The sequence below is a fragment of the Ailuropoda melanoleuca genome, chromosome 3 (assembly GCF_002007445.2).
Source record: "Ailuropoda melanoleuca isolate Jingjing chromosome 3, ASM200744v2, whole genome shotgun sequence".
NCBI classification, from domain to species: domain Eukaryota; kingdom Metazoa; phylum Chordata; class Mammalia; order Carnivora; family Ursidae; genus Ailuropoda; species Ailuropoda melanoleuca.
In genome coordinates this window covers 79,894,454-79,909,373 of record NC_048220.1, presented here as the reverse complement: position 1 = coordinate 79,909,373, position 14,920 = coordinate 79,894,454, and the positions used below count along the sequence as shown (strand labels likewise).

Here is a 14,920-nt window from a genome sequence, read left to right as displayed (position 1 = left end):
CATGTATGTTATAGTTAAATCTCATTTTCTTTAGGGTATTAAAAATCAAGTGCCACCAAGCTGGAACGCCTGCGTTTGATCTTCATTCATCACAAAGTAAAAAGGAAGCTGATATTTGGATGTGAAGTCACCAGTAGAATTAAGATTTCAAGACTTATAAGAAGTTTTTAAAAAATCTAAGTAAGTATTAAATGGATTCTTTTATCCCTATATCCCCAGGTCCCTGGAAACCACTTGCAGAATCACTGGAACGGACTGAGCACAAGATATGTTCCTGGGGGGGCAATCTTTGAAGTGTCGATGGGACACAGCAAAAGGATTACACAAAATAGCTTTTTTCCCAATAATGCACTTTATACAGGTACTCTCAGCACCACCGAGAAAGAAAAAGAGGAGCCTCACAAGGTCTTTGGTGCACTGGGAGTCCCCAGCTGAAGCATCTGGCTACCTTCAAAGAAATTCCCTATCTCTGACCCCCTGTGCTACAGAACATCTTACACGGCCTAACTGGGTTCTTCTCCTCTGCCTAACCTAACCCCAGAAAGCACACTATTCACTCCTCCTCACTGATCTTCACTGTGTAGGAACCAATAAAATGAAACCAGGTTGATCACCTAATCTTGGATAGTTTTTCAAAACAACTATAAAAGTCAGATTTGCTAGAAGGGATCTCTGGCTTCAAGAAGGCTGCCATGTTAAAATACTTTTGCATGTGCCACAGTGAGAGAGGCTCACAGTGGAATATTTTATGGCCACAAGGACTGACTCAAGGCAGAGAGGCTCAATCTCACCTTCTCCACACATTGTTTTTAAGGAGAAATTTTTAAAATAAATAGACTTGATAGTGCAAAATGCAAAGATCTTACTTTAAAAGGCTTTATCACTGTGCTTCGCAACCACCTGGGGGGTGACTATGCTGGCACCCTATTCTCATTTTGTTGGGCTGGAGACTTTTCGAATGCTCCTTGGGTGATTTGGGCAGCTGTGCTTGATAACTGCTGACCTGCCTCACCCTTGCCCATTTTAACCCTCCTGTGGAAGGTAGGAGGCCTAGCTTCTTCTTAGCAAGTCACATGAGTGTGGAGTTCCCTGAAACCATCAAACTTACAAATGGCAAAAAAAAAAAAACCAAAAAAATGCACATAATTATTGTTACACATTTAATGTACACAATAATACAATGAGTTTAAAAGTATGCCTACACTTGTGTTACCACCATGTTATTGAAAAATTTTTAAGGATAACATGTACAAGAACCTAGGTAGTGCAGGTTTTCGGAAACCAGAAATTCTAAAGTCTTAAAAATAGAGTTAATGAATGTTGTGGTTTGCAGACTTTATGGCTGTCATCCTAGTTTAATTGTTTATAGTTCCCCGTCTCACTCTCAAAAATCTCCTCATGTGGATAATAAATAACACAATCGATCTAAAAAAATAAAATAAAAGCCTGTATCATTTTTCTGCCAGAGGTGAGTGGGTTTATATTGCAACACAATGTTTTATTTAAAGGCATTATACACCAGTAATTTTTAAGTGAAGAAATTAAACTTTAAAAGCATGCAAATGAGAAGTATAGGTAACTTGGTATAATGAGATGCTTCCATCGTGAGCGTAATTTTCTTCTTAAAAATGATTCATTCCTTTTTTATTTAAGTAAATATCCTTAAGTATAAATATTCCTAATTAAAAATTGTAAGTCAAAATAATCAGAAAGATTGAAAAAGTGTACTCATCAGAGCTGGGCAGCATCCACTATTATTGGAATTGTTATTAAAAGAACAGATAATTATACTCTTTATGTGTTCCATTTCAGTAAACGTGTTTTTGCAGTTGGGTTGCTTTTCTTACCAATGTATACAATAGAGACCAGAAGTTTTATTATCAACGAAAGTATGTGAGATCAATCAAACGCAGCAGAAGGCTTTTATAATGAGGGCAAAGGAGAGGGTAATAACAGAGTGTTATAGGTTCTCCATTGTATATTGATCAACTGTTGTTCATTTCTCATTAAGTTATAACACATAAAAGGCACAGTCGAAGCTCTGGCATTTTTAAGTTGCTTTAGATCTGGCCGAATAATTACCCTGAGCATGGATAATGCTGGCCACTGAACCCTTCAGCAAAGAGCAGCTGAGCTGCTGCTTTGTCCGAGATGCTGCCTTAACAAAATGCGTATTTTCATACCTCTTTTGGACATTTCCAAGATGTATTGTTTCTGGGGGGACTCCCCAGGGACAACCGAATCTGCCTCCGGGAAGCCGTTTAAAATCAAACTGGCAGCATATTTTAGGATCAGGTCCGCACGTATGAGGGATGTCATAGCTGTAGAAGGGCATCATGTGGCAAAAAATATCTGTGCCAGATTCCAGATCTAAAATAAAGAGCCAACAGACAAACCCAGATTTATAAACTGTGTTTTCCCCAAACTGTTCAAGATGTCAGTACTTTCTACATATGTAATGCAAGCTCCACCCTAATCCACAACCCACTTAACTACTACTCATACAGACTCCAGCGGCATTTAACGGCCACCAGCCTCAAGGAAGAGACTCACATCTCGGTCTCTCTCTACCTCTTCCATCTAAACTGAGCAAAGACCCATCGCGAACCAGTGTCTGCTGGCCTGGAAAGATACAAACCCAACAGAAGCACAAGTTATCACTGGCTCACCCAAAATTATGGGCTGTGTCCATCCCTGGCTGCCAGCTCCTTGCCATATCTGTCCCCACATCAGTAACGGGACACACTGAGGAAGACCATGACACTAGACGCAGAAGAAGGGAGGGAAGAAGAGAGGACGAGAATAAAGGAGGAAAGGAAGAAGGCAGGGAGGCTTGTGAGAATGCTGGGCAAATTCCTATCTATTTCCTGCTGCGAGGAGAAGAAAGGGCCACCGGAAGAGTTCACAGAGTCTCCCCAATGTTCACCAGTAAAGAGCCACTGGGACTTTTCACCAAGAAAGCAGCACAGGACAAGTGAAAGTACTTCTTAAACCACGCCCCCAAAAAAACAACAAAAAACCCCACAACAAACAAACAAAAAACAAAGCAAACAAAAAATATACAGAAAGCGAGCACTGGTTCCTGATGCAGAACTGTTTTTCATGAAATCCTCAATGCCAGCAAGTGTTGTTATCACTGCCCTTGAGAGGTCAGAAGCCTACCACACAGTGATGGAGGACTTAACCAAGGGTTAAAAATGGTTACCTTTGTAGGCTCCTGCCCGTAAATACCTCTCCCCCTTTATTCAGGTGTGGATTTCTACTTTTCAGCAATGGGTTATGTACTGCTTTTATGACAAAGACAGACACAACAACAACAAAGAAAACAAAAAAGCCACACGCACATTTTAAAAAATGAAAATAACGGCTTCATTAAGAACCAGAACACACAAAGAAGCTCAAATGAGTTCCAAAACATAATTTTGAAGCAACATGTTCAAATCTATCTGGTAAGTGCTAAAATATTCCAGTTCTATCTCATACTCCATTTAGTTAAAGTAATTACCAGCTCTTTTCCAAATTTTAAAGCTATTATAATTTGTGTATTTCTGTGCTGTGGGTTGCTTCCCTGAATCACAGCCGAGTGTGACATCATGGATGCTGGTCACTAACGTTTGCTATCTACACAGAGGCCCTGGGTGGCAACTCTTCTTCCCTTCTCTTGTAGATCGAAGACACACTCAATAGCCCCACTCCTTTGCTTCCCGCTGTACTATTTAGCAGCTCATTTATACATTTAGTTTATCTGCTGCCGCTGGTCTTGTCTTTTATCAAATTAAGACGGTAATTTCCTGATAGGCAGGGAAATTCTCTATATTTCTTCCAAGCATGGTATTAAGTACATAAAAGTACTTAGTAATTTCTTGCCGATTGATATTTATGGGCAATCTGAATGTAGGCAATAGTGTAAGTAGGGCCTCTTCAAATTAACAATCCTTTTTTTGCTTTAATTAATATGTTCCTTTACATTTGATCAAAGTATACAGGATATAACCCCCTACAAGGTCTTGTTTTCCTTACAGGTTTTATTTTCCAGAATAAAAAATTATATAGTTAATTTCTTTCCTTATTGAAAAAACAGCAGTATGTATAAGGAAGTTACTGTCTAGATTTGCAAATGATTTTTTTAAAACACTTAAGGGGGGATCTAACTTACAAAGGAAAGCAAGTATGATGCAATGCAGTAATTTCTGAATATTGTTTTAGCAACAAAATCCTTTTTGCAGATGAAATCTTACTGAGAACCCAGTACTGGGACAGCAGTGAGTGCCAGTGGCTTAAAAGCCCGGGCTTCTTTAGTACACAGCTGGATTCAGGTCTCGCCTCTGTACCTACTACCTGTATGACTTTTGGCAAATGGCTTCACAGCTCCAAGCATCAATTTTTTCACCATTAAAAGGGAAAATAAGAGAACCAAAGTTAAAGGATAAAGACTAGTGAGAGAGCAGATATAAAGCTTACAATACAATGCATGGCCCATAATAAGAATCCAATAAAGAAAAAGGAGTAATACGGTATTTTGAATTAAATGGGGGTTGGGAAAGGCAAAAACCTCTCAAGAAGCCTAAATCTTGTCTCCTCCCCACCCCCAAGCAAAGAGCTGGAGAAGTATGACCTTGGAACACCTGTGCGCCCACAGAATACAGCATGAAAACAAGCAGTACAGGTAATAGGAGGGCTGTTCCAGGAGGATAGGATTAAGGTTTTAAAAGGCAATTCTCAGTAGATACAAAGACAGAAAGACAGAAGGAGGAAATATAGGCTGAACATGAAATAAATGAGTGGATAGAAGTTCTACCACATGTTCAACTTTGTGATAAAACACGCCCTTTTCAAAACAGAAGCAAGTGAAAGCATTATTTGCAAAAGACTAATTCCTTACATTTATTTACTTCCTTTAGGCATAAAAAAGAATACACAATGTTCTATAGATAAATATCCCCACCACTGCTTAAGAGAATCTGAACACAAATACACCAGGAAAAAAATTGTAAGACTGTGTATCTTGAAGCAACCTAATTTTCAAGACTGACACTCTGAATAAAACCCATAACTGCAGGAGTTCATAACCCTTATGAAATAACATCTAGGTAAAGTGAGATCTTCCACTTTCATCAAACCCTACATACCCCAATTCTGTCTCCAATAAAATTCCAATGTTTTATGCAATGCAAAATGTTTTTTAACTGCATAATGAACTCTCTGAATAAGCATGTGGGAAAATCCAGCACGTTTGAGGAGATAAGCCATTGTTGGTGAATGTCCAAAAGGATCAATGGCCCAACCAGACCGAGGTTTCACTCCTGTTGATAAAGAAAATAAGTGTTATTTTTTTAAGTTGATAATGAACTGAAAAGCAGTCACAACCCATTCAGAGCGATCAGAGTTTTATGGTATTCTGGGTTTGAGGACAAAGCATCTCCCCAGCATTACCCTTTAGCACACACTCCCAGCAGGGCTCCCAGACGGAGGATGCTGCCGCTGCCATGTCTTCCCAGGCAGCGGAATGGGGATGGAGGTTCGTCAACTGGAGCTGAAATAAAGACTCTGCCATCTTACGCATACTAGAAAGCTACTGCCATTTAATGGAGCTAGAGAAACAAATAGGACCAAGCCCCCTGCCTTCTAAGACCTCACAGTCTTGTTTTTCTTTGAGTTGGATAACCCAGCAACTGCTGCTATGTAATAAAGAAAAGTAAGCTAACTTATTTCAACCTGTACTCCTCAATCCCAATGTTAAGGAATTTTTCAGGCTGCCTTTCATACCTCACAATAGCTCCAAATCATCTTTTTATACAGTAGCAGAACTGGCCAAAATAACTGTACCATACTTCATTAAATCTTAATGAAATATAATTATAATACAATAAAATGCTGGTACTTTCTCTCTACCCAGAAAGGATTAATGGACTTTTTCACCACTGACTCACAGCAATTATAAGAGCCATCGACTAAAGATATAGCTCAATTTCACACAAGGTACAATGTAAAAAATAAACATAATAAATGTAAAGATTGGAATTAATGAAAGAAGACTAGTCATCCAGCATTATACAAATCTGACCTTTTTTTTTTCGGGATACTCAAAAGCAAACTTGTACATACAACCTCTACAAATCTACATACGTAGTATTATATGTGCATCTTTTTCCAAACACCTGTTTAGCAATTCCATATACTTAGACTATGAGAGGTTCTAGGATTATAAAAATGAGTTTATCTTGATCCTGACTGCACAGGATACCATGCAAATAGGTGTAACACAGAGTAATAGAAAAGAGAGGGGAGGGAAGAACTCTGTGGAACAATCCTGAAGATGAACACAGAGCTGGGAAGCCAGCAAAGGAGACTAAGGAGAAAAAGTCACAACTCTCACAGGACCAAGAATATGTGCCAAAACTCAAAGACCTGACCACATGTTTCTGCATTTCACATATGTAATTCACTTCTAAAAACTGTAAAGAAATTTCTTTTTTAAAAGATTTTATTTATTTATTTATTTGAGAGAGAGAGAGACAGGGAGTGAGAGATCACAAGCAGGGGAGGGGTAGAGGGAGAAGCAGATGCCCCACTGAGCAGGGAGCCTGATGTGGAACTTGAACACAGGACCCTGAGCCGAAGGCAGCCACTTATCTGACTGAGCCACCCAGGCGCCTGAGAAATCTTGAACTCAATTTAGTATTTTTGGTTTTTTGTGGTGGTACGGTTTAACAAATCTGGAACTACTTTTTATGTATTCCAGTTTTGAGCAAATTAAGACAAGGGAGCCAGGTTTTACACGGTTAAGGAACTACAAAATATGTAAATGTGGGAGAGCAGAATGTACTTTAAGACACTGACTTGACTTGAAATAGGCCTGGAACATATCCTTAGAGCATAAAGTAAAGAAACAGTCAAAGAATCATGGGAACATATTAAAATAACTCAAGAGACAGCCTGTAGGGGCTTCCATTATCCAAATCTGTGAGAGATAGGGAATCAAAATAAACAATGATAGTACTGGATTATAACCGACTGAATAAAATAAGAAGCCATGAGATCCATGAGCTCCACATAAAAAGAAAATAAAAAAGAAAGAAATAGGAAATAAAGGAAATAAAAAGGAAAGGTATTCCTTTCAGTAGAATGCCAACTAATAATTATAGAAGGAATGACAGAGTTAGAAAACCATCAATGGATCCTAAAACTACAACGTGCAAGTTTGATGAGGAATAGGATATTTACCTAATCTCAATGTGTCTCCCACAAATAAGTTATTACTTAAAGAAGAAAAATCCAACAGGATAGCAAAGAAACTTAACAGACACGAATTAAGCAACTGACCAAGGCTAGTATCACCAGCATTAGAACAGGGGGACATCAGGACAGCGGGACAACAGCATGCACTGAGGACAACAGAACATCACTACAGTAATATTCGAGCAAAAGTAGACTGGTTTAGGTTAGGTTACGAAGGAAGGGAGGAAGGGAGGGAGGGAGGGAGGGGAAATAACCTGAAGCTAATCCTGAGTAAACAGACACACTCAAAAAGACTTTCTACCACAAAGGTCTGCATTCCTCAAAAATATCAAGGTCAAGAAATTTTTAAAAAGGCTGAGGAGCTAGCTGTTCCAAATTAAAGGAGATTGAAAAGATGTGATAACTAAATGCAACACATGACCATGGTTGGACACTAGACTTTGAGGAAAAAAAAGCACCTTTCATTAAAAAAAAAAATTCTATTGAGACAATTTGAATATAGCCTATGAATTAGATTATAGTATTGTACCGCGGCTAACATTCTGGATTTGATAACCCTCTTTTGGTTATGTAAGAAAACATCCTTATTTCTTAGAAAATACACAATGAAGCACTATAAGATTAAGGAAAAAGATGCCTCCAACTTACTCGCAAATGCTTCAGAAAACCATGCACATGAATCTAAGTACAGGACAGATGAAAGAGCCCTTCCCAGCTGTCATGCTACTTCTTATAAGTCTGAAATTATACCAAAATTAAGTTATAAAATAATAAAGGATTGCAATGTCCCAAATAGCAAGGGCAGAATTAGCTTATAAGCGAGAGTAATTCTACAGTGATGTCAGACTTTAGCAGGAGGTTTTCTGTGTCAAGCTCACTAGACCCACAGGAGCAGCAGCCTAGCTTCAGGGCACCGAAGCGTCCCTGGGAGGTGATGATACAGAAAAAGAAGAACCTAAACCATATTTTTAAAAATTTTGACAGGAGAGGAGGTGAGAGCTAGGCATAGACCTAGAAAGGACCCCAGTGTCCGATACGCTAGGGTTTCCTTGGCATGGAAAGTATTGTTTTAAAAGGTATAAGGGGCAAAGTTAGGTAAAAATACAGCATAAAAAAGTGCCAAAGTTTTATAAAGGGTACGTTTGCCAATAAAACCAGGAAAGGTCATGAAAAAGATTCTGTGCCATCAACCAAGAATATCAAAATATATCAAAGTAAAAACTGTTAGGGAAAATGACAAGAAATGGTCATTAAAAAGAATAAATACACCACTCAATTTTTGACAAGTCTAACAGACTTAAAAATTAGAAATGAGTAATATGAATAATATAATTCGTCAAACTGGATTATTCCAAGTACATTTAATATTAAAGCATAAGAGAAGTCAGGGAACAGTTAAAAACGGATATTTTGGGGAAAAAGACAATATTAGTAACTCAAACTTCAAAAAATTTATGATATTGTGGGCAAAAGACAATCATAATAACTCAAACTTCAGAAAGTTTATAATGATTGTATTTGTATAATAGAGGTCACAAAAGCAGAAATTAACAACAACAACAAAAAAACAATTTAAAAAGCATACCATGACCAAATATAAAGTATCCAAAACACGTTCTAAATTGCTTAGGAAACAAAACAGAACCCGAATTTACAAAACGCAGCCAAAGCTACAAAAAGATATTTCATATTCTCAAATGTTTTCATTATCTAAATGTAAGAGCTAAANTTGTATAATAGAGGTCACAAAAGCAGAAATTAACAACAACAACAAAAAAACAATTTAAAAAGCATACCATGACCAAATATAAAGTATCCAAAACACGTTCTAAATTGCTTAGGAAACAAAACAGAACCCGAATTTACAAAACGCAGCCAAAGCTACAAAAAGATATTTCATATTCTCAAATGTTTTCATTATCTAAATGTAAGACCATAAAATTCCTAGGTAAAAACCACAGAGTAAATCCTTGTGACCTTAGGTGAGACAATGGTTTCTTAGCTGTGACATCAAAAACACAAGTGACAAAGAAAAAACTAAACTGGACTTCATCAAAATCAAAACTTCTGTACATCAGAGGACACCTTCATGAAACTGAAAAACCACCCACAGAATGTAAAAAAGTATTTGCAAATCCTTGTCTGACAAGAAACTTGCATCATATATAAAGAACTCTTACAAGTCAACAATAAAAAGACAAACAACTCAACTGTAAAAATAGGCAAATAGTTTGCACAGACATTTCTCCAAAGAAGATATGCAAGGAGCCAAAACACACATGAAAAAATGCTTACAGTCATTAGTCTTTAGGGAAATGCAAATCAAAGCCATAATGAGGGACCGTTTCACACACACGCATGGTAAAAATAAGAAAGACAATAACAAATGCTGTTGTACATGCAGAGGAATTAGAACTCTCATACATTACCGGGGGAATGTAGAATGGTCCAGCCATTCTGGAAAACAATTAGGCAGCTCCTTGAGATGCTAAATGCAGAGCTACTGTATGACCCAGCAATTTCACTCCTAGGTATAAACTCAGATGAAATGAAAATTATGTCCCTACAAAAACTTACATAAGTGTGGGGAAGAGGGATGGGGTAATGGGTGATGGTCATTAAGGAGGGCACATGATGTAATGAGCACTGGGTGTTGTATGCAACTGACGAATCACTGAATTCTACCTCTGGAACTAATAATACACTACATGTTAATTAAATTGAATTTAAATTAAAAAAAATTTCGTTGGGTTAAAAAAAAAAAACTTACAGAAGTGTGTGTTGCAACATTAATCACAGTAGCCAAAAAGGGGAACACTCTAAATCTCTCAATGTCCATCAACTGAAAAAAGGAGAAATAAATGTGGTCTTTCCAGACAAAATAATATTATTCAGCTATAAAAAGGCATGAAGCACTGATACATGCTACAACATGAATGGACTTGAAAACATCATGCCAAGTAAAAGAAGCCAGTTACAAAGGCCATACTGTATGATTCTGTGTATGGGAAATGTCCAGAATAGTCAAATCCATACATCCAAAAAGCAGATGAGAGGATGCCTGAGTGGCTCAGTCAGTTAAACGTCCAACTGTTGATTTCGGCTCAGGTCATGATCTCAGGGTCCGGAGATGGAGCCTCATGTCCGGCTCTGTGCTCAGTGGGGAGTCTTGCCTGGGTTCCCCCCCACCTCTCTCTCTGNATACTGTATGATTCTGTGTATGGGAAATGTCCAGAATAGTCAAATCCATACATCCAAAAAGCAGATGAGAGGGCGCCTGAGTGGCTCAGTCAGTTAAACGTCCAACTGTTGATTTCGGCTCAGGTCATGATCTCAGGGTCCAGAGATGGAGCCTCATGTCGGGCTCTGTGCTCCGTGGGGAGTCTTGCCTGGATTCCACCCCCCCGCCCTTCCTGCCCCCTCCCCACACTCTCCCTGTCTCTAAAATAAATGAATACATCTTAAAAAAAAAAAAAAGTAGATCGGTGGTGCCATGCACCTGGGACAGGGAAGGGTGGAGTCAGAGAGGAGTGTGACTATTTATTAATGGGTAAGAAATTTATTTTGGGGATGTTGAAAATGTTCTAAAAATAGATAGTGGTAATGGTTGCACAACTCTGCGAATATAGTAAAAACTACTGAACTGTATACTTTAAGTGGGTAACTTTTATGATATGGGGGACAATTGTAAGAAGAAAATTAATGCTGAGCAAAAGCTGTCAGATCCGAAAGAGTCAGTCCATATATACGAAGTTCTGAAATAGGCAAAAATAATCTACAGTGATAGAAATCAGAGAGCAGGTAGCTGCAGGAGGGTCGAGGAGGATGAGGGAACTTTCTGGGGTGACGAAGAAGTGGCTTAATTGGATATATATATATTTGCCAAAACTTCAACTCTATAGGACCAAGAATATGTGCCAAAACTCAAAGACCTGACCACATATTTTTGCGTTTCACATATGTAATTCACCTCTAAAAACTGTAAAGAAATCTCTTTTTTAAAAGATTTTATTTATTTATTTATTTATTTATTTGAGAGAGAGAGACAGGGAGTGAGAGATCACGAGCAGGGGGAGGGATAGAGGGAGAAGCAGACCCCCGACTGAGCAGGGAGCCTGTTGTGGAACTCGAACACAGGACCCTGAACCGAAGGCAGCCACTTATCGGACTGAGCCACCCAGGTGCCCATATAACCTATATGTCAATAAAAGCTAAGCATAAAGAAAAAAATTCCCCAAACTGAGGTTTGTAAAGGAAATATTCTTGGTTTAGAACATTGTTTAGTATTTAAGAAAAGTGGCACTGTGTAGGAGGTCCCTAAGCCTCCCACCCCCTTTAAGTGATCTGTTAAGAAAATGTACAGGACTCGGCATACAGTCATACTCACAGCTATGACTGATTACAGTGAAAGGATATAATGCAAAACCCACGAAGGGAAAAGGCACAGGTGGCACAGTGTCCACGAGAAACCAAGCACAAGCTTCTAAGAGTCCTCTGCCTACAGAATCACACAGGATGGGTTCAATCCCTCCATGTTGTGACAACAATCGAAACAACTGTGACAAGAGTGAAATGCTGTCAACCAAGGAAGCTCTCGACTCAGTGTTCCGGCTGTTAGGGGCTGGTCATGGAGGCACCCTCAGCCCAGCAGTACATATTAAGATCCTGGACTTCTGGAAGGAAAAGAACTCAAAACACAGAGTAGCATCCGTGATGAGCATAAACTGCATTGTCTTTATACAGTTTAAACACAGAGAATCAATTCCATAGTATCCGTATGGTAACTATACGTGTTTTTTATTGAATTTACTTCTTGGCATTTCTGGTTTTTTCCTATTTAAAATTTTTTTCTTTGTTAGAGATAAACTCCTGCCACCCTCATTCATTCTTTCTTTATACTTTGGAATAATTCAAACTTAAAAGAAAAGGTATAAGAATAATATGAAGAACTGCCATAGATTCCTCCAACCAGATTTACCAATTATTAACATGTTCGCTTTATTTTTTTCTTTTGCCCTATCATTGGTGTGACTGTTGTTATTATTAGAATAAGTTACAGATATCTTGCCTGTACAGAAAGGAGGTAACGCAGGAGGTCTGAAACTGCTATGTTTAGAAAGGTCTTGCTTGAAAGGTTTGCCCTTGGCTGGTGTTTGGGGACTTGGATTTCCTAAATGCTACAAAACTGTACTCAGATATGATATATTTGAAGGGAATTACATACCGTGTTGCAGGATGCAAATATCAGATACTGCAAGGATTTCAGTGAGTCCCATGTTGTTATGAGCTGTAGTGAACACCTCATTTTATCAGTGCAGCACCCTCTTCCCCACATCTTGGGGTAATAAGATCCTTCTTTCCCGCGGAGGATCTGTTCACATGGTTCCAGTGGCACTGACCGTACCTTCCACCAAACCCTCTCCCCATGACCATTTCCAAAAAAATGACTAGGCCTTGGTGATTTCAGCCCCTATACCTCTGGCCACAGAAACTGGCTCAGAGTTATGCACTTAATCCAAAGTGAGGCAATGAGGTAAGGTATTAAGGAAAACTTCTAGACTGACTGGACTGGGAAGATGAGAATCCTAGTTGCCCACGGCCATCTTACTCACCATGTGAAGAGAATCAGGAGAAAACTAAAGCTGTGAAAAAACAGGCAGAGACAAGTGGGCTTGGGTGGCTCAGTAGGTTGAGCGTCCGAGTCTTGATTTCAGCTCAGGTTATGATCTCAGGGTTGTGAGATCAAGCCCCAGGTAGGGCTCCTTGCTGGGTGTGGAGACTGTTTCAGATTCTCTTTCCCTCTCCCTCTGCCCCTCCCCCACCCTCCCTCTCATAAATAAATAAATAGGCAAGCAAGCAGAGCTAAAAGAGATAGTGTCCACACAACATAATTTGAGTCCCCTGGATCCAACCTTACCTGAACCCACCATACCTCTGGAATTCTCAATGACAAAACTAATACCTTCCTTTCATTCTTCTTTTTCTTAGGAAGTAAATTAGGTTTTTGCTTCTTCTAACCAATAGTTTTAACTAATATAATATTAAAACCCCAATGGCACACCATTAGAAAAAAATTATGCTAAAATTAATAAGAATAGTACATAAAATAATAGATTACAAAGTAGATGACCATAAAAGTGACCATATTATATTTATATAACTTAGCTTATGACTGAAGAGACATCATAAATTAATGAAGGATAAAAAAAATACTGGGAAAACTGGTTATTTAAAAACATAAAATAGAGCCTCATCTCACGTTCCCCAAAATTAATTGCCCAAAGTAGTCCAAATGAAGGAGAAAGACAACAATACATACCTAGATTTTTTTCCACCCACTGATGTCCTTCAATTAGTTGGTCAATTAAGGCAAAATAATGTGCAGCAGCTTCGTCAGGCATAACCCAGCCACCTGTCACAATTTCAAACTGACCATTCTGTAGCAAACTAGAGAGAAAATAACATAGGAGTCTATAATAACATATACAAAAGTTCAAACAAAAGATTTAAAATAGCGTAAATATTAGGGACAGCCCTTAAGCAAGTATAACCAGAATTTATACGAGTTACTACAAAAGTTTTTTAAACCAGGGAATAAAATTCAGCCCCTGTACTTTGGGGCTCTGGTGATAAAACATCATTGGTGAAGTGTCTGTGGTGACCCCTCCTTCCCAGGCAAACCCTCTGTAGGTCACTTTGGAAGTTCCTTTTCATCAGATTATAATCTCCCAGACAACTTCAAAGATCCTGATATGAGGAGACACATTTGATTTATTTCTGAATCTGACAAAGCACCTAGCAAAGTGCTTTACTTGCAGTATACGCTGACTGTTTATTGGAGGACTGTCATTTTAAACACGATATTTGTTTCAATATACCTATATTGAAAAATCAATATTTATTTTAGTCCTTCTGACAATGGTAAGTTAATCATGCAAACTACACAAAAGTAATAATAATAAAGGTAAAGCCAGTGAATAATACATGCCTCTGGGAATACAGAAAACATTATGAAGCACTTTGCTCCAGATTCAGTTAAAATGTGTCTATATAGTTTATTTTACATTATTGAGTGAAAACCTCTAACATTACCATTATCTGTCCATTGGGTACTCCCTTGCCATACCATACAAGGTAACTAGATCCCCAGCCCTAGAACAACTGAATTGTTACAAGAAGATCCCTTCCTCCAAAAAACCCCCCAAATCATAGACTATTAAAAATTTGAAGAAGTACCTGAAAAAGTAAAGAGGTCAAGAATTTAAGCAAACACCTTAAATGCCATAGACCTGTCAGTCTGCAGTGAGATGGTTTGAAAAATAGTGCCGAGTTTCAGAGAGAAAAGCAGCTTTAATAAGGATTCACATCACTGGATACTGACCCTAACAGCCAGGTACTAAGCCAAATGTAGTTGTAGTAGCCCAGAGGCATTAAAGATAAACAGTTTACTATAAAGCCTATAACAGAATCCACAGTTTTAACACAGCATCTGATTTATTCAAACATGCATAATCATATAATCAGTGACAGAGTGGATAATGGACACGATTTTTTAAAATGAGTGAATAATTCCTTGTATAAAATTTTTAAATGTTAATCTATAATGCCACAGGAATCACCAACTAACATAATCTCACATGGAGACTACGATGGCTCATTGCAGTGTTAAAAAAAAAAAAAA

At 38.3% G+C, this 14,920-nt stretch overlaps 1 protein-coding gene across 1 annotated transcript in view; it reads right to left on the bottom strand.

Moving 5' to 3' along the window:
- The window catches only part of MAN2A1 (mannosidase alpha class 2A member 1), a 172,577-nt gene that overhangs the window by 93,330 nt on the left and 64,327 nt on the right, over positions 1-14,920 (bottom strand). Inside the window, exons 5-7 of the mRNA XM_002919942.4 lie at positions 13,559-13,686; positions 5,130-5,303; positions 2,184-2,370 (exon numbers count right to left, since the gene is read on the bottom strand). Of these exons, the coding sequence (XP_002919988.2) occupies positions 2,184-2,370; positions 5,130-5,303; positions 13,559-13,686 (489 nt within the window). The remainder of the gene's footprint in view (positions 1-2,183; positions 2,371-5,129; positions 5,304-13,558; positions 13,687-14,920) is intronic.